General features: G+C 44.3%; 1 protein-coding gene across 5 annotated transcripts; it reads left to right on the forward strand.

Annotated features, from left to right (window-relative positions):
- The first annotated feature begins 514 nt into the window (after positions 1-514).
- On the forward strand, positions 515-25,107 carry fam204a (family with sequence similarity 204 member A). Of its 5 annotated transcripts, none has more exons than XM_056435487.1 (8): positions 515-867; positions 1,089-1,176; positions 6,787-6,817; positions 7,904-8,092; positions 8,284-8,389; positions 10,856-10,945; positions 23,505-23,651; positions 24,832-25,107. In XM_056435487.1, the coding sequence occupies exons 1-7, from the start codon at positions 649-651 to the stop codon at positions 23,616-23,618; spliced, it is 837 nt and encodes a 278-aa protein (XP_056291462.1). In that variant the 5' UTR covers positions 515-648; the 3' UTR covers positions 23,619-23,651; positions 24,832-25,107. The 5 variants fall into 5 exon arrangements, with proteins under 5 accessions (XP_056291462.1, XP_056291460.1, XP_056291461.1 ...); XM_056435485.1 differs by having other exon boundaries at positions 23,505-23,614; XM_056435486.1 differs by having other exon boundaries at positions 8,287-8,389; positions 23,505-23,614.
- Positions 25,108-25,559: the final 452 nt, after the last annotated feature.

Consider the following 25,559-nt stretch of genomic DNA (forward strand, 5'->3'; position numbering starts at 1 on the left):
AGATGCAACAGAAAGAAAGCCTAATGTGAACGAGTGTGAAAGAGCAATTTAAGGGTAGCTGTCTGCGCCAGGGCCGGCGGCGGCAGCGGCTTTGCATGCTGATCATTCTAATAATAATGTCACGCCCGCGGCGCGTGGAGCAAATTGCTAACCGGTGGTCACAGAAGGCCGCTTATCTCGCGCAGAACACGACACACAGACAGGTGAACGTTCACGTGGTTCCCGGTGATTCACGGACCTGTCGGTGAGGAGCCTCCCCGGCTCCGGCTCCTCCACTCCGAGCCGTAAGTGTCACGGTAATGAAAAGCTGCTCCGCGACCGGCTCCGCTGGCCGCAGCCGCGCCGCTTCAAACCGTCTCCGTTAAACCCGGTGCTGAAACAAACAGCCAATCACAGCTTTAGTTGGTCGCCCTCGCGCTTCGCTGCTCTGCGTTTGTAAGCGCGGCTCTGATTGGATCGCGCGCCAACGGTCTGAGTTTTCAGCCAATCGCTGCTCGCCTCTGGTAGACGTCACCCTGTTTACCCGGAAGTGAGAGCCCCGCTCCGAAACGCTGCTGTCAAAATCACCAATTTAACCATTTCTGACCGTTTATAGTCCAGCCGAATTATACATTAACAGATACTCCGGTTGTAATCTCCTGACTCGGAATGTACAGCGGACTCCTGCCCACAGGTTCCACCGAGGACGACCTCAGCCCGGACGAAGAGAAGGATGCCGCGGAGGAGGAGGAGGAGGAGGAGGGAGAGAAGCGTGCGGGCTCCGCCGCGGGAGCCGCTCCGGCCCCGGCGGAGGAGGCGGCTCCCGCGGCCGGCGAGGCGGACCGCGACGCCCCGGCGCTGCCCGGTGTGTCCCGGGACATGTGGCAGGTACGTGGGCCTGGTGGCTAGCAGGAGCATCTGTGGAGCACAAGCTAGCCGGAGCGCAGCGGGGGTCCGAGGGAGGAACGTGAAGAAAACACGAGGACGGGACAATAACAACCCGTTCACGACACAACGCGCGGAGCACAACGCGTGGAGAGCAGAAGTAGATCAAAGGCTGTATGAGCATCAATTAATTCAGTGTGTGCGTGTGCGTGTGTGTGTGTAAGAAATTCCAGGATCTACGTAAGAAGAATGACGAGATGAAGACAACGAAGGGCCCCGGACGCAGAACAAAAAGAAGACCACATAAGAAAGGTAACACAATGCAACACGGTAACACAATGATAACACAATGATAACACAATGCAACACGGTAACACAATGATAACACAATGCAACACAATGATAACACAATGATAACATGATAACACAATGCAACATAGTAACACAATGATGACACAATGCAATATAGTAACACAATGATGACACAATGCAATATAGTAACACACTGATAACACAATGATAACACAATGCAACATGGTAACACAATGATAACACAATGCAACATGGTAACACAATGATAACACAATGCAACATGGTAACACAATGATAACACAATGATAACATGATAACACAATGCAACATAGTAACACAATGATGACACAATGCAACATAGTAACACAATGATGACACAATGCAACATAGTAACACAATGATAACACAATGCAACATAGTAACACAATGATAACACAATGCAACATAGTAACACAATGATAACACAATGCAACATGGTAACACAATGCAACACGGTAACACAATGATAACACAATGCAACACGGTAACACAATGCAACACGGTAACACAATGATAACACAATGCAACACGGTAACACAATGATAACACAATGCAACACGGTAACACAATGATAACACAATGCAACATAGTAACACAATGATGACACAATGCAACATAGTAACACAATGATTAACACAATGCAATGATAACACAATACTGATAACACAATGCAACATGGTAACACAATGATAACACAATGCAACACGGTAACACAATGCAACATAGTAACACAATGATAACACAATGCAACATGGTAACACAATGCAACACGGTAACACAATGATAACACAATGCAACACGGTAACACAATGCAACACGGTAACACAATGCAACATAGTAACACAATGATAACACAATGCAACATGGTAACACAATGCAACACGGTAACACAATGATAACACAATGCAACACGGTAACACAATGCAACATGGTAACACAATGCAACATAGTAGCACAATGATAACACAATGCAACATGGTAACACAATGCAACACGGTAACACAATGCAACATGGTAACACAATGCAACACGGTAACACAATGATAACACAATGCAACATGGTAACACAATGCAACACGGTAACACAATGATAACACAATGCAACACGGTAACACAATGATAACACAATGATAACACAATGCAACACGGTAACACAATGATAACACAATGCAACATAGTAACACAATGATGACACAATGCAACATAGTAACACAATGATGACACAATTCAACATAGTAACACAATGATAACACAATGATAACACAATGCAACATAGTAACACACTGATAACACAATGCAACATGGTAACACAATGATAACACAATGCAACACGGTAACACAATGCAACATAGTAACACAATGATAACACAATGCAACATGGTAACACAATGATAACACAATGCAACACGGTAACACAATGCAACATAGTAACACAATGATAACACAATGCAACATGGTAACACAATGCAACACGGTAACACAATGATAACACAATGCAACACGGTAACACAATGCAACATGGTAACACAATGCAACATAGTAGCACAATGATAACACAATGCAACATGGTAACACAATGCAACACGGTAACACAATGCAACATGGTAACACAATGCAACATAGTAACACAATGATAACACAATGCAACATGGTAACACAATGATAACACAATGCAACACGGTAACACAATGATAACACAATGCAACACGGTAACACAATGCAACATGGTAACACAATGCAACATAGTAGCACAATGATAACACAATGCAACATGGTAACAATGCAACATAGTAGCACAATGATAACACAATGCAACATAGTAGCACAATGATAACACAATGATAACACAATGCAACACGGTAACACAATGATAACACAATGCAACATGGTAACACAATGATAACACAATGATAACACAATGCAACACGGTAACACAATGATAACACAATGCAACATGGTAACACAATGATAACACAATGCAACATGGTAACACAATGGTAACACAATGCAACACGGTAACACAATGGTAACACAATGCAACATGGTAACACAATGATAACACAATGATAACACAATGCAACACGGTAACACAATGATAACACAATGCAACATGGTAACACAATGATAACACAATGATAACACAATGCAACACGGTAACACAATGATAACACAATGCAACATGGTAACACAATGATAACACAATGCAACACGGTAACACAATGATAACACAATGATAACACAATGCAACATGGTAACACAATGATAACACAATGCAACACGGTAACACAATGATAACACAATGATAACACAATGCAACATGGTAGCACAATGATAACACAATGCAACATGGTAACACAATGATAACACAATGCAACACGGTAACACAATGATAACACAATGATAACACAATGCAACATGGTAACACAATGATAACACAATGATAACACAATGCAACATGGTAACACAATGATAACACAATGATAACACAATGCAACATGGTAACACAATGATAACACAATGATAACATGATACCACAATGATAACACAATGCAACACGGTAACACAATGATAACACAATGCAACACGGTAACACAATGATAACACAATGCAATATGGTAACACAATGATAACACAATGATAACACAATGCAACATGGTAACACAATGATAACACAATGATAACACAATGCAACATGGTAACACAATGATAACACAATGATAACACAATGCAACATGGTAACACAATGCAACACGGTAACACAATGATAACACAATGCAACATGGTAACACAATGCAACACGGTAACACAATGGTAACACAATGCAACACGGTAACACAATGATAACACAATGCAACACGGTAACACAATGATAACACAATGCAACATGATAACACAATGGTAACACGGTAACACAATGATAACACAATGCAACATGGTAACACAATGCAACACGGTAACACAATGGTAACACAATGCAACACGGTAACACAATGATAACACAATGCAACACGGTAACACAATGATAACACAATGCAACATGATAACACAATGATAACACAATGATAACATGATAACACAATGCAACATGATAACACAATGCAACATGGTAACACAATGCAACACGGTAACACAATGATAACACAATGATAACACAATGCAACACGGTAACACAATGATAACACAATGGTAACACAATGCAACACGGTAACACAATGCAACACGGTAACACAATGATAACACAATGCAACACGGTAACACAATGGTAACACAATGCAACACGGTAACACAATGGTAACACAATGCAACACGGTAACACAATGGTAACACAATGCAACACGGTAACACAATGGTAACACAATGCAACATGATAACACAATGGTAACACAATGCAACATGATAACACAATGCAACATGGTAACACAATGCAACACGGTAACACAATGGTAACACAATGCAACACGGTACCACAATGATAACACAATGCAACATGGTAACACAATGCAACACGGTAACACAATGGTAACACAATGCAACACGGTAACACAATGGTAACACAATGCAACACGGTAACACAATGCAACATGGTAACACAATGGTAACACAATGCAACATGGTAACACAATGCAACACGGTAACACAATGGTAACACAATGCAACACGGTAACACAATGGTAACACAATGCAACATGGTAACACAATGGTAACACAATGCAACACGGTAACACAATGGTAACACAATGCAACACGGTAACACAATGATAACACAATGCAACATGATAACACAATGGTAACACAATGCAACACGGTAACACAATGGTAACACAATGCAACACGGTAACACAATGGTAACACAATGCAACACGGTAACACAATGGTAACACAATGCAACACGGTAACACAATGGTAACACAATGGTAACACAATGCAACATGGTAACACAATGCAACACGGTAACACAATGGTAACACAATGCAACACGGTAACACAATGGTAACACAATGCAACATAACACAATGGTAACACAATGCAACATGGTAACACAATGGTAACACAATGCAACACGGTAACACAATGGTAACACAATGCAACACGGTAACACAATGGTAACACAATGCAACACGGTAACACAATGGTAACACAATGCAACATGGTAACACAATGGTAACACAATGCAACATGATAACACAATGGTAACACAATGCAACATGATAACACAATGGTAACACAATGCAACATGGTAACACAATGCAACACGGTAACACAATGGTAACACAATGCAACACGGTAACACAATGGTAACACAATGCAACACGGTAACACAATGGTAACACAATGCAACACGGTAACACAATGGTAACACAATGCAACACGGTAACACAATGGTAACACAATGCAACACGGTAACACAATGGTAACACAATGCAACACGGTAACACAATGGTAACACAATGCAACACGGTAACACAATGGTAACACAATGCAACACGGTAACACAATGGTAACACAATGCAACACGGTAACACAATGGTAACACAATGCAACATGATAACACAATGGTAACACAATGCAACATGGTAACACAATGGTAACACAATGCAACACGGTAACACAATGGTAACACAATGCAACATGGTAACACAATGGTAACACAATGCAACACGGTAACACAATGGTAACACAATGCAACACGGTAACACAATGGTAACACAATGCAACACGGTAACACAATGGTAACACAATGCAACATGGTAACACAATGGTAACACAATGCAACATGGTAACACAATGGTAACACAATGGTAACACAATGCAACACGGTAACACAATGGTAACACAATGCAACACGGTAACACAATGGTAACACAATGGTAACACAATGCAACATGGTAACACAATGCAACACGGTAACACAATGGTAACACAATGCAACACGGTAACACAATGGTAACACAATGCAACATGGTAACACAATGGTAACACAATGCAACATGGTAACACAATGCAACATGGTAACACAATGGTAACACAATGCAACACGGTAACACAATGGTAACACAATGGTAACACAATGGTAACACAATGCAACATGGTAACACAATGCAACATGGTAACACAATGGTAACACAATGCAACATGGTAACACAATGCAACATGGTAACACAATGGTAACACAATGCAACACGGTAACACAATGGTAACACAATGGTAACACAATGCAACATGGTAACACAATGCAACACGGTAACACAATGGTAACACAATGCAACACGGTAACACAATGGTAACACAATGCAACACGGTAACACAATGGTAACACAATGGTAACACAATGCAACATGGTAACACAATGGTAACACAATGCAACACGGTAACACAATGCAACATGGTAACACAATGCAACACGGTAACACAATGGTAACACAATGCAACACGGTAACACAATCAGTCAGTTGGCATGTTGAGAAGTTCAGTGGAAGTAGAATCCGTCTCTATGACCAGAGAATAGAACCCCCCCCCCCCTGGTGGCCAGCATGTGGAGCTGCAGCCTGTAACTGTGTCTCTTGTCTACAGGAACAGGGAGGGAGGAACCCACCGGAACCAGGTACCACACGTCTCAAAGCATACTCAAGATATTATTGTTATTGTGATTATATATTGTATGCGTTAGATGTGGCAGTAGATGTGATTTTTTTTATCGGTCTGCAAGAAACGGATCATTTATGGTTCAATCCCTTTCTTACTCGTCCACCGGCTTCACGTCGGTTTGCTTTGAGGACGTTTAACGATCCCGCACCGCTCTGCTGCTGCGTGACGCACATACAGGTGTATGTGTGTGTGTATATATGTGTGTTTATATATATACACGTATATATATATATATGTGTGTGTGTGTGTGTATATATATATATATATATATATGTGTGTGTATATATGTGTGTGTATATATACATATATGTGTGTGTATATGTATATATATGTATATGTGTGTGTGTGTGTATGTATATATATTAGGGCTGTCAATCGATTAAAAAAAATTAACTAATTAATCGCACATTTTGAAATTCATTAATCGCGATTAAAAGTTTTTTTTTCTTCTAAAGACTAAATCTTCTAAATGAATGAGTAAGCCCTTCAGACAGCGTGTATTTTAGACACTTGTTTAATTGTATTCTTTTTTAAAGACAAAACTTCACACAGAGCTGTGTTTTCAAAGAGGCTCCTACCTATAAAGTGCCAGCGAGGTATTTAATATCGTGGATGATAAATTGTTTCTTCAGTGAAACATCAGATTAGTAAACAAAGGTGTATTTGAGACACATTGTTCCTGTCATCTTTAACACTGAACTACAGCAGAACCAGTGGCCTTGGTTAACTGACAAATATGTCATGTTAACCCTCTGGAGGCTGGGCTCATTTCCTCGATATTACAAAAAAAATTAAATTCACCCTTTAAAGTCTTTTGCATATGACACATCCCAGTGTTTCCCCTACCATTCTATCAGGGTGAGGCCCCGCCCCCCTGGAATGTTCTCTATAGCGCCAGATTACAGCAGAAGTAATGTACGGTTCTTTCCTTCAAGACGTCTTTGTTCTTTATTAAACTAAACGTCTGTTGTTGGTCGTCTCTCCAGCAGCATGTCATTCTGTCTCTAGTGTCGGTCACTCTTCTCTCTCCGTCTCGCCGCAGAGCTCCATGCCGGCGTGTCTGCGCGCGCATCGAGCGGAGCAACAACAAAGTCCTCTTCACCTTCCGCCCCGCGGCACCGACACGTCGCCCTCTGCTTCTCTGTGAATATGGAGGAGCAGACGGGAGGAAGGAGGCGGACTGCCGCGGCTCGACACTCACAGGAGTGAAACAACTCCAACGACACCGGAAGTAAACAAAGTTGCGTTAATTGCGTTAAAATATTTTTGTGCGTTAATCGCGGCCAAATTAATCGCATAGATTAACGCGTTAACGCTGACAGCCCTAATATATATATATATATATATATGTGTGTGTATATGGGTCCTGCGGTCATTCACCTCCTCCAGGCGTTGACACCCCTCCACCCCGCCCTCTGTCAGCAGAGAGCGCCTGGAGGAGCGGGAGAAGCACTGGGCCGACCTGAAGCAGCACTTTGGGGCCAACGACCGGTTCCTCCCCCCCGCCTGCTCCAAGCCGCCTCCCAAGGTAACACAGGCTCCTCCCCCCCGCCTGCTCCAAGCCGCCTCCCAAGGTAACACAGGCTCCTCCCCCCCGCCTGCTCCAAGCCGCCTCCCAAGGTAACACAGGCTCCTCCCACTCGCCTACTCCAAGCCGCCTCCCAAGCTAACACAGGCTCCTCCCCCCCGCCTGCTCCAAGCCGCCTCCCAAGGTAACACAGGCTCCTCCCCCCCGCCTGCTCCAAGCCGCCTCCCAAGGTAACACAGGCTCCTCCCCCCCGCCTGCTCCAAGCCGCCTCCCAAGGTAACACAGGCTCCTCCCCCCCGCCTGCTCCAAGCCGCCTCCCAAGGTAACACAGGCTCCTCCCACTCGCCTGCCGAGCCGTCGCACCTGCCCTTCCTTTGTGCGTCCTGGTTGTGGATTAGAAGAAGCCTCCCGCTGAGAGGAACACGAGGGCCCGCTGAGAGAACCACGAGGGCCCGCTGAGAGAACACGAGGGCTCGCTGAGAGGAACACGAGGGCCCGCTGAGAGGAACACGAGGGCCCACTGAGAGGAACACGAGGGCCCACTGAGAGGAACACGAGGGCTCGCTGAGAGGAACACGAGGGCCCGCTGAGAGGAACACGAGGGCCCACTGAGAGGAACACGAGGGCTCCGCGTGGCTTCACGAGGGCCCCGCCTGGCTTCACGCGGGCTCCGCGTGGCTTCACGAGGGCCCCGCCTGGCTTCACGAGGGCCCCGCGTGGCTTCACGAGGGCCCCGCCTGGCTTCACGAGGGCCCCGCCTGGCTTCACGAGGGCCCCGCCTGGCTTCACGAGGGCCCCGCCTGGCTTCACGAGGGCCCCGCCTGGCTTCACGAGGGCCCCGCCTGGCTTCACGAGGGCCCCGCCTGGCTTCACGAGGGCCCCGCCTGGCTTCACGTGGGCCCCGCGTGGCTTCACGTGGGCCCCGCGTGGCTTCACGAGGGCCCCGCCTGGCTTCACGTGGGCCCCGCGTGGCTTCACGAGGGCCCCGCCTGGCTTCACGAGGGCCCCGCGTGGCTTCACGAGGGCCCCGCCTGGCTTCACGAGGGCCCCGCCTGGCTTCACGAGGGCCCCGCGTGGCTTCACGAGGGCCCCGCGTGGCTTCACGAGGGCCCGCGTGGCTTCACGAGGGCCCCGCCTGGCTTCACGAGGGCCCCGCCTGGCTTCACGTGGGCCCCGCGTGGCTTCACGAGGGCCCCGCGTGGCTTCACGAGGGCCCCGCCTGGCTTCACGAGGGCCCCGCCTGGCTTCACGAGGGCCCCGCCTGGCTTCACGAGGGCCCCGCCTGGCTTCACGCGGGCTCCGCCTGGCTTCACGAGGGCCCCGCGTGGCTTCACGAGGCGATGACATCACGCTGCAGCTCGTGTGAGATGGAATGGAGTTTAGCTTGAAAGCTAATGGAAATCTAAATGTGGCTCGACAAAGACGAGCGGGACGCAGCACCTGATACGGCAACACTTCTATTAATTGTCAGATAATAAATGGGCTGTGGATTCATAATTGAAAGAAGGAATGACTCTTTCTTTCCCACTGCACTTAAAGCTGAATGAACGCTTTGTGCAAATTGCCAATGAAGCAAAAATAAAAAAATGTGCAAGCTTGATGAACATTATCGCTGACCCAGTGAATGGGAACTGTGCTGGATTCAATTTGAAATCCTTTTAATGATTATTTGGGAGTATTTTGTGCTTAATTTATCAAAGAGCAGCATAAAATTGAGTTTTTGCTGATTTCCGCCTCCTTTTGAAAAGGCCGGCTCTGAAAGGATAAAAAGAACCGATTAGCGGGCCGAATGAAACGGAACTTGTCACGTCAACATAATGAGGCGCCTTCATCCCTCAAATGCACTTCCTCGTAATTAATACATCATATTTTTGTATTCTGCAGTCTTCCAGCCAGACGCCATTAATTCATCTTCAGTGACCTTAAAACATGTTTCATGGCTCAAAGGAAGCCGAGCTGTCAGACGAGCGTGGAGACCGGCGGCCGGGGGTCGGCTTCATGTGCGGAGGATAGACGTGGCGGTCCGGGGACATGTGAGACACGATGCTGCGCTGAAGCCTCTCAGCCTCGTCCTCGCAGTCGGAGTCACGGCCTCTTCACTGCATTTCCCTTTTATTTAGTATGTTCCTCCTCATGATGACATTGTGGAGGCAGAGGGAATGTGCCGCTCCCTCCGATAGGCTCGTCGGTATCCGGGGGCCTCTCCCCGCCCGCTTGGGCCTGGGATGGAAATGTGTAATTAAAGAGTCTGGTAATCTCCTGTAGCATTTCTAAGATTCCCCGCTAATATCCAATCAGAAAGGGTTTCGTTTGTGAAGGGAAAAAATCTACATATTTGTAGTAATGGCAATCATATTAAAAATAAGGCCCTGGGGACTTCTGAAGTTACTCTTTGATTTTCTCTCTCTCTCTTTTCCCTCATTTCAAAAAAAAAAAAAGGCTGATTTTGTATTCTCCTCTCTGCAGTCCGGCCTGGAAGCGCGCATGGAGGCGGCCGTCGCTGAAGGGGACATCGCGAAGGCGGAGGAGATGAGCGACCGGCTCGCCACTCGAGAGGTACGCTGCCGATAACAGATCTGTGGGGGGGGGATCCCGCCGCGACGAATCGGGCTAATGGATCCGTGGCCGGCGCCGCAAAGACAGGAACAAAAGCACTCGGCGGGCGGCGCTCAGTCCTGCAGCCGTTAGCATCGAGTTAATGGAAAGCCCTCCCCTCAGTTTGAAGTGCTGCGGCGCCGCGACTCGGCTCTGCTTTTTAATGAAGACGACATCGCTTTCAAGCCCACTGTGAACTCATTCTGCAGGTGCAGTTTCGTACCTTTGAAGTGTGCACGCGGCCCTGAATGCAGCGCCTGAAGTTTTGTGACTAACCGCCGAGGATCAAGTGGCTTCAAACTAATTTAGCGTAAAAAATGTCGCCGCACACGTGTCACTGAGCAGCGGTGTATCTGGGCCGGGCGGGTCGAGCGCTCTTTGTTTCACGAGGCGCTCGCAGCGTCGTCATGGCAACACGCGTGTACCTGCTCTGGGTTCTTTGTCGGATGGCGACGGAAAGAAGGCGGAGCTTCTTCTACCTCAGGGCTGGACCGCGTGGCGGTCCCGATGCTGAGCTCTAGGTTTGTGTTACGGCCAGCTGGGGACGGTACATTACCCAGACAGGGTGTCCGCGGGTCCTTAAAAAGTCTTAAATTGCTTTTCCTATAAATAAGGCCTTAAAAAGTCTTAAAAAGTCTTAAATTCAGATTGGATTGGTCTTAAATTTTTTGGGTGTCATGTCATTACGAATATGAGGCAATCTGTTCCGCCAGGTCCGTATTTTGCTCCGGTCGCTCTGCGGTGTCTGGTGTCACCGGGGCCACGCCCCTTCTCTTAAAGGGGCCCCACGTATTCGGTCCCATCCCCTACAACGTGAAGCATCGGCTACTTTAGAAAACATGCAGGATGCAAGTTCAACAACGGCTAGAAAAGAACGAGTGTTTCTGGTTCCGGTCGGTGAAATGCTTCTGAAGCTGCGTTATGTGTCGGGAGACTTTCCAGCGGTGGAATCTCACGAGCAGAGCAAGAAGCACAGAGACTAGCGAAGGCCGCCAGCAGCCCGCGGGGCTAGCTGCTGCTCCGCCGCTAGCTGCTGCTCTGCCGCCAGCAACGACGTCAACGCTACAACGCTGGAGGTCACCGGAGGAAACCCAGCGCCTTGCAACAAAGAGCTCATCACCGAAGACCAACGCTGCAGTGCGTTCTTCATTCTGTTCCACGAGACTCTGGACCAGACCACCGCGAGCAGACAGCTGGACTTCATGTGCTCTTGGTGAAATGACCCGGTCCAGTCAGGATCCTGTGGAGCTCATGGGCCGTGACATCGCCCAGGACCTACTTCAGCACCTCAAAGTAAGTCTAACATAAATATATGTATTAACTAACCTCATGTATATGAGTATGTGTTTCATATAGTTAAGCTTTACTCATGTGTCAAGTTAATAACAGCTATGCATAGGCGCACTACACATTAATTAGACTAATTAACAATAGTTTTATAATGGTAGTAGAGTGGTGTTTACCTGTCAATATGTCTCCATAGTGTTCACTAGGCTCAAGAGATGGCTCGCGTTGCTTAATTTGTAAAAATAGTATTCATTCATATTGATCCAGTCTGACATTAATCTGAAGTGGTGGTGTCATAAGAGATGTGGTGACTGTTGGCTAATGTCTGCCTTTTTTCTTTCTTTTTTCCAGGAGAATGGACCAAATGTCAACTGGAAGTTTTTATATTAATACAGTTTGAAAAGGATTGTTTTCCTAGTATATTCACAAAAGCTCAATTCAGTTTCAATTCAGTTTATTTGTATAGCCCAATTTCACAAATTACAAATTTGTCTCGGAGTGCTTTACAATCTGTACACATAGACATCCCTGCCCCAAAACCTCACATCGGACCAGGAAAAACTCCCAAATAACCCTTCAGGGGGAAAAAAAGGGAAGAAACCTGGAGGAGAGCAACAGAGGAGGATCCCTCTCCTAGGATGGACAGATGCAATAGATGTAATGTGTACAGAAGGACAGATTTAGAGTTAAAATACATTCAATGAATATGACAGAGTGTATGAATAGTTCATAGTAGGCATATTCCACGATGGAGACCTCCACGATCCATCAGGCAGATGGAGGTGGGGAGGAGGAGGGCGGAGTCTCAACAGGACAGTGGCGTAGTCATGAGCAGGAATTCCACGACCCAGACGATCCATCAGGCAGATAGGATCTATGCCGTCTCATAGGGTCCGATGACCCCATGAGACGTAAAGTCAAAAGGACTTCCGGGAGAAAGCAGAGTTAGTAACGTGTGATTGAGAGATGAAAATTCATCCTTAAGGAGAGAAAAAGAGGAGATAGGTACTCAGTGCATCCTAAAACGTCCCCGGCAGCTATAAGCCTATAGCAGCATATCAAGGCTGGACCAGGTGAACCTGATTCAGCCCTAACTATAAGCTCTGTCAAAGAGGAAGGTCTTAAGTCTACTCTTAAACGAGGTGACTGTGTCTGCCTCCCGGACTGAAATTGGAAGCTGGTTCCATAAAAGAGGAGCTTGATAACTAAAGGCTCTGGCTCCCATTCTACTTTTTAAGACTCTAGGAACTACAAGTAGTCCCGCATTTAGTGAGCGTAGCTCTCTAGTGGGGCAATATGGTACGACAAGCTCCTTAAGATATGATGGAGCATCACCAATCAAGGCTTTGTAGGTTAAGAGAAGAATTTTAAAAGTGATTCTTGATTTTACTGGGAGCCAGTGCAGAGCAGCTAGTGCAGGAGTGATGTGATCTCTTTTCTTAGTTTTAGTGAGAACACGAGCTGCAGCATTCTGGATCAACTGGAGGGACCTAAGAGACTTATTAGAGCAGCCTGCTAATAAGGAGTTGCAGTAATCCAGTCTCAAGTAACGAACGTGAACCAATTTTTCTGCATCTTTTGAGACAAGATGTGCCTGATTTTTGAAATATTACGTAGATGAAAGAATGCAGTCCTTGAGATTTGCTTTACGTGGGAGTTAAAGGACAAGTCCCGATCAAAGATAACGCCAAGATTCTTTACAGTGGTGTTGGATGCCAGGGCAATGCCGTCTACAGAATCCACATCACCAGATAATTGATCTCTGAGGTGCTCAGGGCCGATTAAAATTACTTCGGTTTTGTCTGAGTTTAACATCAAGAAGTTGCAGGTCATCCATGTTTTTATGTCTTTAAGACATGCTTGAATTTTACAGAGTTGGTTGCTCTCCTCTGGTTTTATCGATAAATATAGTTGAGTGTCATCTGCATAACAATGAAAGTTTATGGAGTGTTTCCTGATAATATTGCCCAAAGGAAGCATGTATAAGGTAAATAAAATTGGTCCAAGCACAGAACCTTGTGGAACTCCGTGATTAACGTTGGTGGTTATCGAGGCGTCATCGTTTACAAATACAAACTGAGATCGATCTGATAAATAGAAGACATGAACCTGTGCACAAACATCCATCACATAGAGACATAAGAACACACACACACACACATACATTCTATTATGTAAATGAATTTGCATTTTAAAAGCAGCTGGAATTGTTATTTATTTTATAGATTTTTTTGTTCAAAAGGAACTATGTTGCCTGTATTTGTAAAATATATTTACTTGATATAAGCATTTGTTCATGGGACTTAAATGTTCTGAAAATATATTAATAAATATAATTTACAACAGCAATGACATTTGTGTTATCCTTTTGCATTACACCATACTGTTAATTTTAAACAGACATCAGTCTGTTTACTTTGAATTAGTTTATTTAGATTAATGTATATTTCCATCGTAAGTTAGGTCTTAAATTTTATTTCGACGTGGTCTTAAAAAGTCTTACATTTCACTGGTTTATTCCTGTAGACACCCTGCCAGAAGCCACCACGACTCACGCTGCACACTGAATATGAATATGTAAACACCGGCAGCCAGTTAGCTTAGCTTAGCATAAAGACTGCAAACGGGCTGGAGGAAGGGAGCGAACAGCCTAACAGGAGTCCTCAGAACACAATTTCTTACCTGTAACTTCCTGTTGGTTGCCAGGCAACTGCTCCCATGTGTCACCGATATTCACCTTTTTAAGAGTTACATTTAACTTCTTTCCACGCGTTTCATTTGGCTTGTTTCTACCTTTTTGACTTTTTTCATCAACGAACCTGAGTTTCTGACGCAATGACGCCCAAAAGGACTTCAACTCCACGGCAGCTCTGAGGCGAGAATCACGTCCTCAGAGCGCCAGGCTCGAGACGTGTCGCCCAATCAGAATGAAGCATCTTGAATCAGCCTTATATTGTGTAAAGGACATTCCATTAGAGCTTTATATTGTGAAGTGATCCCTCCATCAGGACCTTCCCATCCTCACCGCTGCGTGGTCAAACGCGGCCGGTGGAGCTCTGAGTGGCACCGCGCTGAAAGCCTCTTAGAGCGCTGAGTGTTGGTGTTCATCCCGAGGTCGCCGAGCTTCTCCCTCCTCCACCTGCCAGAGCCGTGATGGCAGGTGGCAGCCGCCTGGCAGCCGCCTGGCAGCCGCCACGCAGCGTTTACCTTCCCCTCCGCGGCGTGCAGTCAGGCGACTGTTTGAAAGACGTGAAGTTGTGACAGGCCGACGGTCGGAGACAAAGACGATGAAGGAGCAGGGCGAAGGCTCCTGGATAAGTTGGAAAGGATTATTAAATATCTGACAGGATGCAGACGGCGTTTAGGAGCGATGTGTGTTCACTCTTGACGAACACTTAGAGGATCAATACGCCGCGGCCGCAATCGATTTCAGGGCCGTAATTGAAAGCCTCATTTGGCGCGCGGCGCTCAGACGTGTTTCATGTGTTTACGGCCATCACCGCGAGAACAGGAGCAGCTTTCTGCCCAAGAGAGGCAAAGCATCTGGACATCTGTGAGGCGCTCAGGAGGCCGAGTGTCTTCATCTCGTCTCCACCGGCGGAGACGGAGCTGCTGTCAGGATCCTTTGTGCCACGGAAACTGTTTGTTTCTGCTGCTTTTGGCTCCCTCAAATCAATTAATGATTTCCATTTGCTCCACTTTCTTCTTTTTAATCTCAACATTCAAACAATTTGGCTTTTTCAAGGCTCCTTACAAATTCGGAGATTCGTGTTCTTTCATCTGTCAAACTTCTGAGCGGCGCCGCTCGGTTGTTGCAGGTTGGGGTTTATAAAAAAAAAAATTGTCATTACAGTTTCTTTAATATTTCCCAAGGCTGCACGTCTTTTGTTTTGAATGAATTCATGGAGCCACGCTCCGCTTTCAAGTGGAAGTGTTAACGGCCCGAAGACACGGAAGGCCTCTTTTCAGTCACAACACATTATTTATGTCTGCTAGCTGAGACTCCTTCATGTGTTCCTCTAGAGATGTCTCTCCTCTTGAAGACGCCTGGAGATCCTCTACAACCCTACTCTAGCCTCATCTTATATAAACTACCCTACTCTAGCCTAATCTTATATAAACTACCCTACTCTAGTCTCATCTTGTATAAACAACCCTACTCTAGTCTCATCTTGTATAAACAACCCTACTCTAGTCTCATATTATATAAACAACCCTACTCTAGTCTCATCTTATATAAACAACCCTACTCTAGCCTCATCTTATATAAACTACCCTACTCTAGTCTCATCTTGTATAAACAACCCTACTCTAGTCTCATATTATATAAACAACCCTACTCTAGTCTCATCTTGTATAAACAACCCTACTCTAGTCTCATCTTGTATAAACAACCCTACTCTAGTCTCATATTATATAAACAACCCTACTCTAGTCTCATCTTATATAAACAACCCTACTCTAGTCTCATCTTGTATAAACAACCCTACTCTAGTCTCATATTATATAAACAACCCTACTCTAGTCTCATCTTGTATAAACAACCCTACTCTAGTCTCATATTATATAAACAACCCTACTCTAGCCTCATCTTATATAAACTACCCTACTCTAGTCTCATATTATATAAACAACCCTACTCTAGTCTCATCTTGTATAAACAACCCTACTCTAGCCTCATCTTATATAAACTACCCTACTCTAGCCTCATCTTATAGAAACTACCCTACTCTAGCCTAATCTTATATAAACAACCCTACTCTAGTCTCATCTTGTATAAACAACCCTACTCTAGTCTCATCTTGTATAAACAACCCTACTCTAGTCTCATATTATATAAACAACCCTACTCTAGTCTCATCTTATATAAACAACCCTACTCTAGTCTCATCTTGTATAAACAACCCTACTCTAGTCTCATATTATATAAACAACCCTACTCTAGTCTCATCTTGTATAAACAACCCTACTCTAGTCTCATATTATATAAACAACCCTACTCTAGCCTCATCTTATATAAACTACCCTACTCTAGTCTCATATTATATAAACAACCCTACTCTAGTCTCGTCTTGTATAAACAACCCTACTCTAGCCTCATCTTATATAAACTACCCTACTCTAGCCTCATCTTATAGAAACTACCCTACTCTAGCCTAATCTCATATAAACTACCCTACTCTAGTCTCATTTCATAGAAACTACCCTACTCTAGTCTCATCTTGTATAAACAACCCTACTCTAGTCTCATTTTATATAAACAACCCAACTCTAGTCTCATTTTATATAAACTACCCTACTCTAGTCTCATCTTATATAAACAACCCAACTCTAGTCTCATCTTATATAAACTACCCTACTCTAGTCTCATCTTATATAAACAACCCTACTCTAGTCTCATCTTATATAAACTACCCTACTCTAGTCTCATCTTATATAAACAACCCTACTCTAGTCTCATCTTATATAAACAACCCTACTCTAGTCTCATCTTATATAAACAACCCAACTCTAGTCTCATCTTATATAAACTACCCTACTCTAGTCTCATCTTATAAAAACAACCCTACTCTAGTCTCATCTTATATAAACTACCCTACTCTAGCCTCATCTTATATAAACTACCATACTCTAGTCTCATCTTATATAAACAACCCAACTCTAGTCTCATTTTATATAAACTACCCTACTCTAGTCTCATCTTATATAAACAACCCTACTCTCATCTTATATAAACTACCCTACTCAAGTCTCATCTTATATAAACTACCCTACTCTAGCCTCATTTTATATAAACTACCCTACTCTAGTCTCATCTTATATAAACAACCCTACTCTAGCCTCATCTTGTATAAACAACCCTACTCTAGTCTCATCTTATATAAACAACCCTACTCTAGTCTCATCTTATATAAACAACCCTACTCTCATCTTATATAAACTACCCTACTCTAGTCTCATCTTATATAAACAACCCTACTCTAGTCTCATCTTATATAAACTACCCTACTCTAGTCTCATATTGTATAAACAACCCTACTCTAGTCTCATCTTGTATAAACAACCCTACTCTAGTCTCATCTTGTATAAACAACCCTACTCTAGTCTCATCTTATATAAACAACCCTTCTCTAGCCTCATCTTATATAAACAACCCTACTCTAGTCTCATATTATATAAACAACCCTACTCTAGTTTCATATTATATAAACAACCCTACTCTAGTCTCATCTTATATAAACAACCCTACTCTAGTCTCATATTATATAAACAACCCTACTCTAGTTTCATATTATATAAACAACCCTACTCTAGTCTCATCTTGTATAAACAACCCTACTCTAGTCTCATCTTGTATAAACAACCCTACTCTAGTCTCATCTTATATAAACAACCCTACTCTAGTCTCATATTATATAAACAACCCTACTCTAGCCTCATTTTATATAAACTACCCTACTCTAGTCTCATCTTGTATAAACAACCCTACTCTAGTCTCATCTTATATAAACAACCCTACTCTAGTCTCATCTTGTATAAACAACTCTACTCTAGCCTCATCTTATATAAACTACCCTACTCTAGTCTCATATTATATAAACAACCCTACTCTAGTCTCATCTTATATAAACAACCCTACTCTAGTCTCATATTGTATAAACAACCCTACTCTAGTCTCATCTTATATAAACAACCCTACTCTCATCTTGTATAAACAACCCTACTCTAGTCTCATATTATATAAACAACCCTACTCTAGTCTCATATTATATAAACAACCCTACTCTAGTCTCATCTTGTATAAACAACCCTACTCTAGTCTCATATTATATAAACAACCCTACTCTAGTCTCATATTATATAAACAACCCTACTCTAGTTTCATCTTGTATAAATAACCCTACTCTAGTCTCATCTTATATAAACAACCCTACTCTAGTCTCATTTTATATAAACTACCCTACTCTAGTCTCATTTTATATAAACAACCCTACTCTAGCCTCATCTTATATAAACAACCCTACTCTAGTCTCATTTTGTATAAACTACCCTACTCTCATCTTATATAAACAACCCTACTCTAGTCTCATTTTGTATAAACAACCCTACTCTAGCCTCATCTTGTATATACAACCCTACTCTAGCCTCCTGGACCTTCCTGTCCTCTGGTCTGGCTTCAGTTCCCCGTTTAAACCCAGATTAACCCGTTCAGCCTAATCTGTTTAAAAAGTGCCCCCTCCTAATTGGTCGATCACTTAATAAACAATACCTGGCCCGATGCATTAAGGAGTCGTTTATGTGTCTGTTATGATATCCCTCCATTATGCCCCGGCTCGGGTTTCAATGGGAGCGGCGGCTGAAAGGAAAACGCCGTCCTTGAAATCGACCCTTTGGAAAAGCTTCGCTTAAATGCGGCGAGACAAAGGTGTCGCTGCATTTTGTGGGAGGAGTCACGGCGGCTTAGTGGAGACAAAGAGCCGAACTAAGAGCGTTTCATGATACTTATATTATTTAGCACCTTTCTCTTCTCTTCTCCTCGCCACCTTCTCCCTGCCATGCCCCCGTGTTTGTAATCAAAAAAATTAATGAGCAGCGCTTTGTGGGAAGTGGGCGTTATCAGATCCTGATTCCCCCCCTCCCCCCCCCCCCACCCCCCCAGGCCACATCGCAGAGTTTAGGGAAACTCCTCTTTGTTCATTTTTCCTTCAGCATAAGCAATTTATCACCGAATGAACTTTTATTGTATCTGCGGATGACTCGCACTAGATGTCGGCCCATTAATTTGGGATGTTGAAACGGGAGCTTTTATCAAATGCCTGGGAATCTCATTTGGATTATTGTATTTCATTAATTACTTGATAGACAAAGCATACTTTTCAATGTAGATTTGTGTGCTGTTTAATTAATTAGCATGTTTTCTCTTTTAATTAAAGCCATTTTTTTTCTAAATTAAAGCCCACAGCAAAACACATATATAATTTGTTTGTAATTAGGTCTTAATTGGTGGTAGTGGAAGCTTACCACCCTCTGTTTCTTTTTTTCATGATTGCCATTTTATTGCCAGTCACTCATTAATTAAACTGTTTTTCTAATTAGCTTATAAAACTGTTGATGGCATATTATTGTAAGTGTGAGTTCAAAGCTGCTAATAAGCCTCCACCACTCAGAAGAGGCAGATAATGAACGCTCACAAAGAAGGACAACTTCTGGAGACGCGTCAGATGAACGCAGGGCGAAGGATTATATTATACTATATTATATTTTATTGTATTATATTATATTTTATTATATTATGAGAACATTACTGTACTACACAGTTGTACTTTCATCACACTCAGTAGATATTCACCATTCTTGGTAGATATTGTTTCAGACCAAACAATGAACCCATTAAACATTTAGGAGACTAATAAGACTAATTAGTAGAAACATCTACATTTACATGTCAGTACTTTTACCTCGTAAATAATACTAATAATAATGATAATAATAATGACAACAATAATATTCATAATAATGACAATATCAATAATAATAATGACAATAATAATAATAATAATGACAATAATATGAATAGACTCTATAATAGATGTTGTTCTTGTCTCTTTCAGACCTGTCCGAGGTTCTTTGAGTCGCGGCCTCTCCTCCTCTTTAATGCGACCCGGGTGGTATGGATTGACCTCTGACCTGTTGACCTCCGCGATGCCGCTGCGTTCCCCTCCCCCACCTCGGTTTGGACACATTGCGCTGAAATAACCCACGAGCGGCCTCATCTGATATTCCCTCCTTTCCTCCGGAGCGCTGCGCTCCCAGAGTTGACGGGGGCCACATATTTAGGCGCCGGTGGCGTGATGAGGGAGTCGGGCCGCTCATTAAAGGTTGACACGTCGGAGGCAGCGCCATAGAGCTCGTGTTAATCCACCTCTCACTGGTTTTAATTGGAAGAGGCTTCCTGGATAGGACGCGTGTGAACGGCTTTAAGGCCATCGCTTCCTTCAAGCCCTCGTTTATTGTGTGTTGTGATCGGAGCGTTCACTGTGTTCTCCTCTTTGCTGTTTCACTGCCACAGTGTTCCTGAGGAGCTGGAGAAGACTTCCTCACACCGCTCCGAGTGGCAGCAGAGCGTCACGAGAGTCCCCCTGCTCAGGGCTCCGTGTGGCTCCGTGTGGCTCCGTGTGGTTCTTAGTGGCTACGTGTAGCTCTGTGTGGCTCCGTGTGGCTCCGTGTGGCTCTTAGTGGCTACGTGTAGCTCCGTGTGGCTCTGTGTGGCTCCGTGTGGCTCTTAGTGGCTACGTGTAGCTCTGTGTGGCTCCGTGTGGCTCCGTGTGGCTCTTAGTGGCTACGTGTAGCTCTGTGTGGCTCCGTGTGGCTCTTAGTGGCTACGTGTGGCTCCGTGTGGCTCCGTGTGGCTCCGTGTGGCTCTTAGTGGCTCCGTGTAGCTCTGTGTGGCTCCGTGTGGCTCCGTGTAGCTACTTGTGGCTCCGTGTAGCTCCGTGTGGCTCCTAGTGGCTCCTTGTGGCTCCTCTTGTCTCCACATGCAGAGCGGGGCTGTTGACTCGACCTCCTCGCGGCCCGAGCTGCTGCTGCTCTGCAGCTTTGTGCTCCGTGATTTCTCTTTTGCCGTCGAGTCTTGCAGAGGTCAGAGTATTAATCCTCTGAATAAAGCTTGTTTTAGCAGCCGGCCACACAAGAGAGGAGCGCGGCGGCGCCGACGGACACGTAATTGCATATTTACACGCGGTGGAGTGGGAAGAATTTCCTTTTCCAGGCTCCACGTAAACAAAGAGCGCAGGAGGCTTCTGTGCTTTGTGCTTTCACTCTGATTCCTTCAGCCTCCGTGTGAAAGGATTTGGCTCTAAGATGCACACAAGGGGAGAAGGAGGGGGGGAGGGGGGGGATCCAAAGAGATCCTGAAAAGTGGATCAAAAAAAGTAAATGAAAAATAATGTCACATTAATGAAAATATGAGAGGCTAATTTGCGGCGACTTTTTGCTAATTCCGTCCTCGCCACAGAGCGCTGCGCCGTCACCTGCTCGGCGCCGCCGCTGCCAGTGATCCATGAAATAAGCTGCCGCTGGCTTTGTTCAGATAAGAATGAACAAATCGGCACAATGTCGGGCGCCCGGAATCTCATTTTCATACTTGCATGCGGGCTAAAAGCAATAAGCTGTTTGCAGCTTGATTAATCAGACATGTGAGGGTGTTGTGTGTCTCTTTGATCTGCTCCGTCTCCTAGGTAACCTGGAGACTTGAATGGAGAGCGGTAAAGACAATCGGGGACACGGCGCCGATAAAGACGCGGCGCTCTAACTGTAGTGAGGGGGTCGTGTGGCCGGAGCCTCACAGGAAGCCGTTCATCACAGCTTCCTGTGAGCGGCGCCCACAACGAGCTCGAGTGTTTCTCCTCCGTTGGTCCGTCAGCGCCTGGCGAGCACAGCGGGGACACTCGTCTGGTTTCTCCGAGAGAGCCGGAGCTCTAAAGGCTCTCTCTCTCTTTGAGGCGAGGCGGTTAAAAACCTACGCCATGTCCGTGGCGAGCGGCGGCGGCGGCGTGCAGACGCTTCCACACATCTCCAGTGTGATGAATGCCTGGAGGCCGGCCGGCGCCGCTCTTATCTTAAATCCAAGCAAAGTAGCATTAATCTTTCTGAGAGACCTTTATGGCTTTTAATGTATCCTAAATTAGAACGTTTTACACCCTTGGTTCCTGAAATGTGGAGATAAAAAGCCTTTAGAGTTTAATTTCTCCTGCCTGCTCGCTCTGACCTGCTTAATCCCAGCATGCATTAGGAGATATTTTAGTTTCAGTCTTTCTAATAAAGTTTATCCCACTTAATTATAATTGAAACATTTTTTTTTCTAGCAGATTTTTTTCTTCCTTTCTTCTTTTCTTCGAGTGGTGCAGTGGAGGCACGTTTCTTCATTAAGCCCCCCCCCCCCTCATTGTACCGCCAACAGTACAGAGAGAATTACTCTGGTGAATCCTTCCAGGTTGTTTATAAGGCATTATAACCTCAGGAGTCACGAGGACTTTGGATTATTCTGCTCCACAATACCAACGTCACGCTGACTCGCTTCTTCTTCTGGAGGAATAAATGAGATGAGACGTCGTTTCTCTTTGTTTCATTTATTCACTCCGTTATTTCATTTACATATTAAAGAAGAAAATAAAGATTCAAGATTCCTCTTCCTCCTCCTCTTCCTCTTCTAACGACCTCTCTTTCTCGACAGCTCGCTGTGAAGATCTCTCAAGCCGCTGACTGTCGTGACTTCGTGCAGCGCAAACAGGAAGAGGAAGAGGAGAGGGCGGCGCAGAAGAGGAAGAACCAGATACCCTGGGGGTAGGACCTCTCTCTCTATTCCTAAAGGTTCTCAAATGTAATTATAAAGATTATATACTATAGTATAAAGTAGAGATGCACTGATCAGGTTTTTGGTGCCGATCACCGATCACTGAAATCAGTATCTGCCGATCCGATAATACCAATCACCAATCAGTGTCGATTGAAGCATTCTATTTATTGTGGAGCATTATTGCTATGAGGACTATGAGGAAATACATATATAAAGCATCTCAAACATTAAAGAAATTACCGATTTCTTTAAACATTTAGGACTTTTACTTTGAAAAATGTCCTAATTGATACATTAAAATTGTTTGATTGCTATTGTAGGGGATTTCAGATATGTATGGAACACATCTGCATCATTCATTTCCTGGAACTCTTGGGGAAATCTATTTCAGGACTTTTTTTAACAAACAAAAGTCTGACTTATTTTTATAAACTCTTCCTTGGTCCAGTAAAAATGTTTTAATGTTAGCATAATTTAAGCTAAATCTCAGAAAAGATCTATAAAGATACTAAATCAGTTCATTGTTTACTTTGATATGTTCGTGTATGATTTGTCGACATCTTATTTTGATAAACGGATGTTGTTTCACGTGGTTCTTTCCGCTAACTTTGCAAAACCGGATGTTGTCACTTAAATCCTTCCACTAACTTTATCAGAACCCTCTTAGCTCCTGATGGAATGTGTTTAGCGTGTTTTCTCACAGATGTCACGTCATCTGATCGGCCGTTTTGAGAACGCCGATCAAAACCGATAATGGGAATATCGGCCGATATGGATCGGCGCCGATCAGATCGGTGCATCCCTAGTATAAAGGTTCTATGTCCGAAAGGTTCTATAATAAAGGTTCTGTGTCCTAAAGGTTCTGTGTCCTAAAGGTTCTATGTCCTAAAGGTTCTATAATAAAGGTTCTGTGTCCTAAAGGTTCTGTGTCCTAAAGGTTCTATGTCCTAAAGGTTCTGTGTCCTAAAGGTTATATGTCCTAAAGGTTCTGTGTCCTAAAGGTTCTATGTCCTAAAGGTTCTGTGTCCTAAAGGTTCTATAATAAAGGTTCTGTGTCCTAAAGGTTCTATGTCCTAAAGGTTCTATAATAAAGGTTCTGTGTCCTAAAGGTTCTATGTCCTAAAGGTTCTGTGTCCGAAAGGTTCTATGTCCTAAAGGTTCTATATCCTAAAGGTTCTGTAATGAGTCCCTGTGTGTTCTGCAGCTTCGAGGCGAAGCGCCGCTGGGAGACGAAGAGCAACATGGGCTTCATGTGACGGCGGCTCCCTCAGGATGAACTTCTGTGGTCTGGACTCTGTCTCCTTTGTCTCTGTCCATGTGGAAGACGAGTGATCTGGGGGGGCTCCACAGAGGACAAGAGAGAAGATGCTGGAGCATTCAGATGAATTCGTCAGGCGCCCACTGGAGTGCATTGTGTTGTTTCATTACATCCACAGATCTGAGCCCCCCCCCCCCCTCAAATTAAATCTGCTGTACATTACTGGCTGATGCGTTTACTTATTGCTGTAAAGTGGGTTAATCACCAGGAGCTGCTTTCTCCTCCCAGGGAGAGAAAGGAGAGCTTAGCTGTAATGCAGTGTAGCACCATGAGGAGGAGGAGGAGGAGGAGCGGCGCTGGCCTCCATGTTGGATCCATTGTTTCTACGTCTGCAGCTCCGTCACAAGGAAGAGTTCAGGAGGCACGAGAACCATGAAGACTTATTAAAGACTTTATAACATACTTTATTCAGACTTTATTAACACTATCCCACTTCGCTCTGCAGACGAAAAACGTGTTAGAAATGAAAGTTGGAGTCTGAAACGTGAGCGGAGCAAAGATGAAGATCTTCTCCAGCCAATCAGCAGCCGGCTGAGCTCCAACAGCTGCTGAGGATTGGTGCTAATTAAAGTCTTAATTATCTCTGTAATGAGACGTGAGTTAAAACTGCACTA

The sequence above is a fragment of the Pseudoliparis swirei genome, chromosome 17, assembly GCF_029220125.1.
Source record: "Pseudoliparis swirei isolate HS2019 ecotype Mariana Trench chromosome 17, NWPU_hadal_v1, whole genome shotgun sequence".
NCBI lineage: Eukaryota > Metazoa > Chordata > Actinopteri > Perciformes > Liparidae > Pseudoliparis > Pseudoliparis swirei.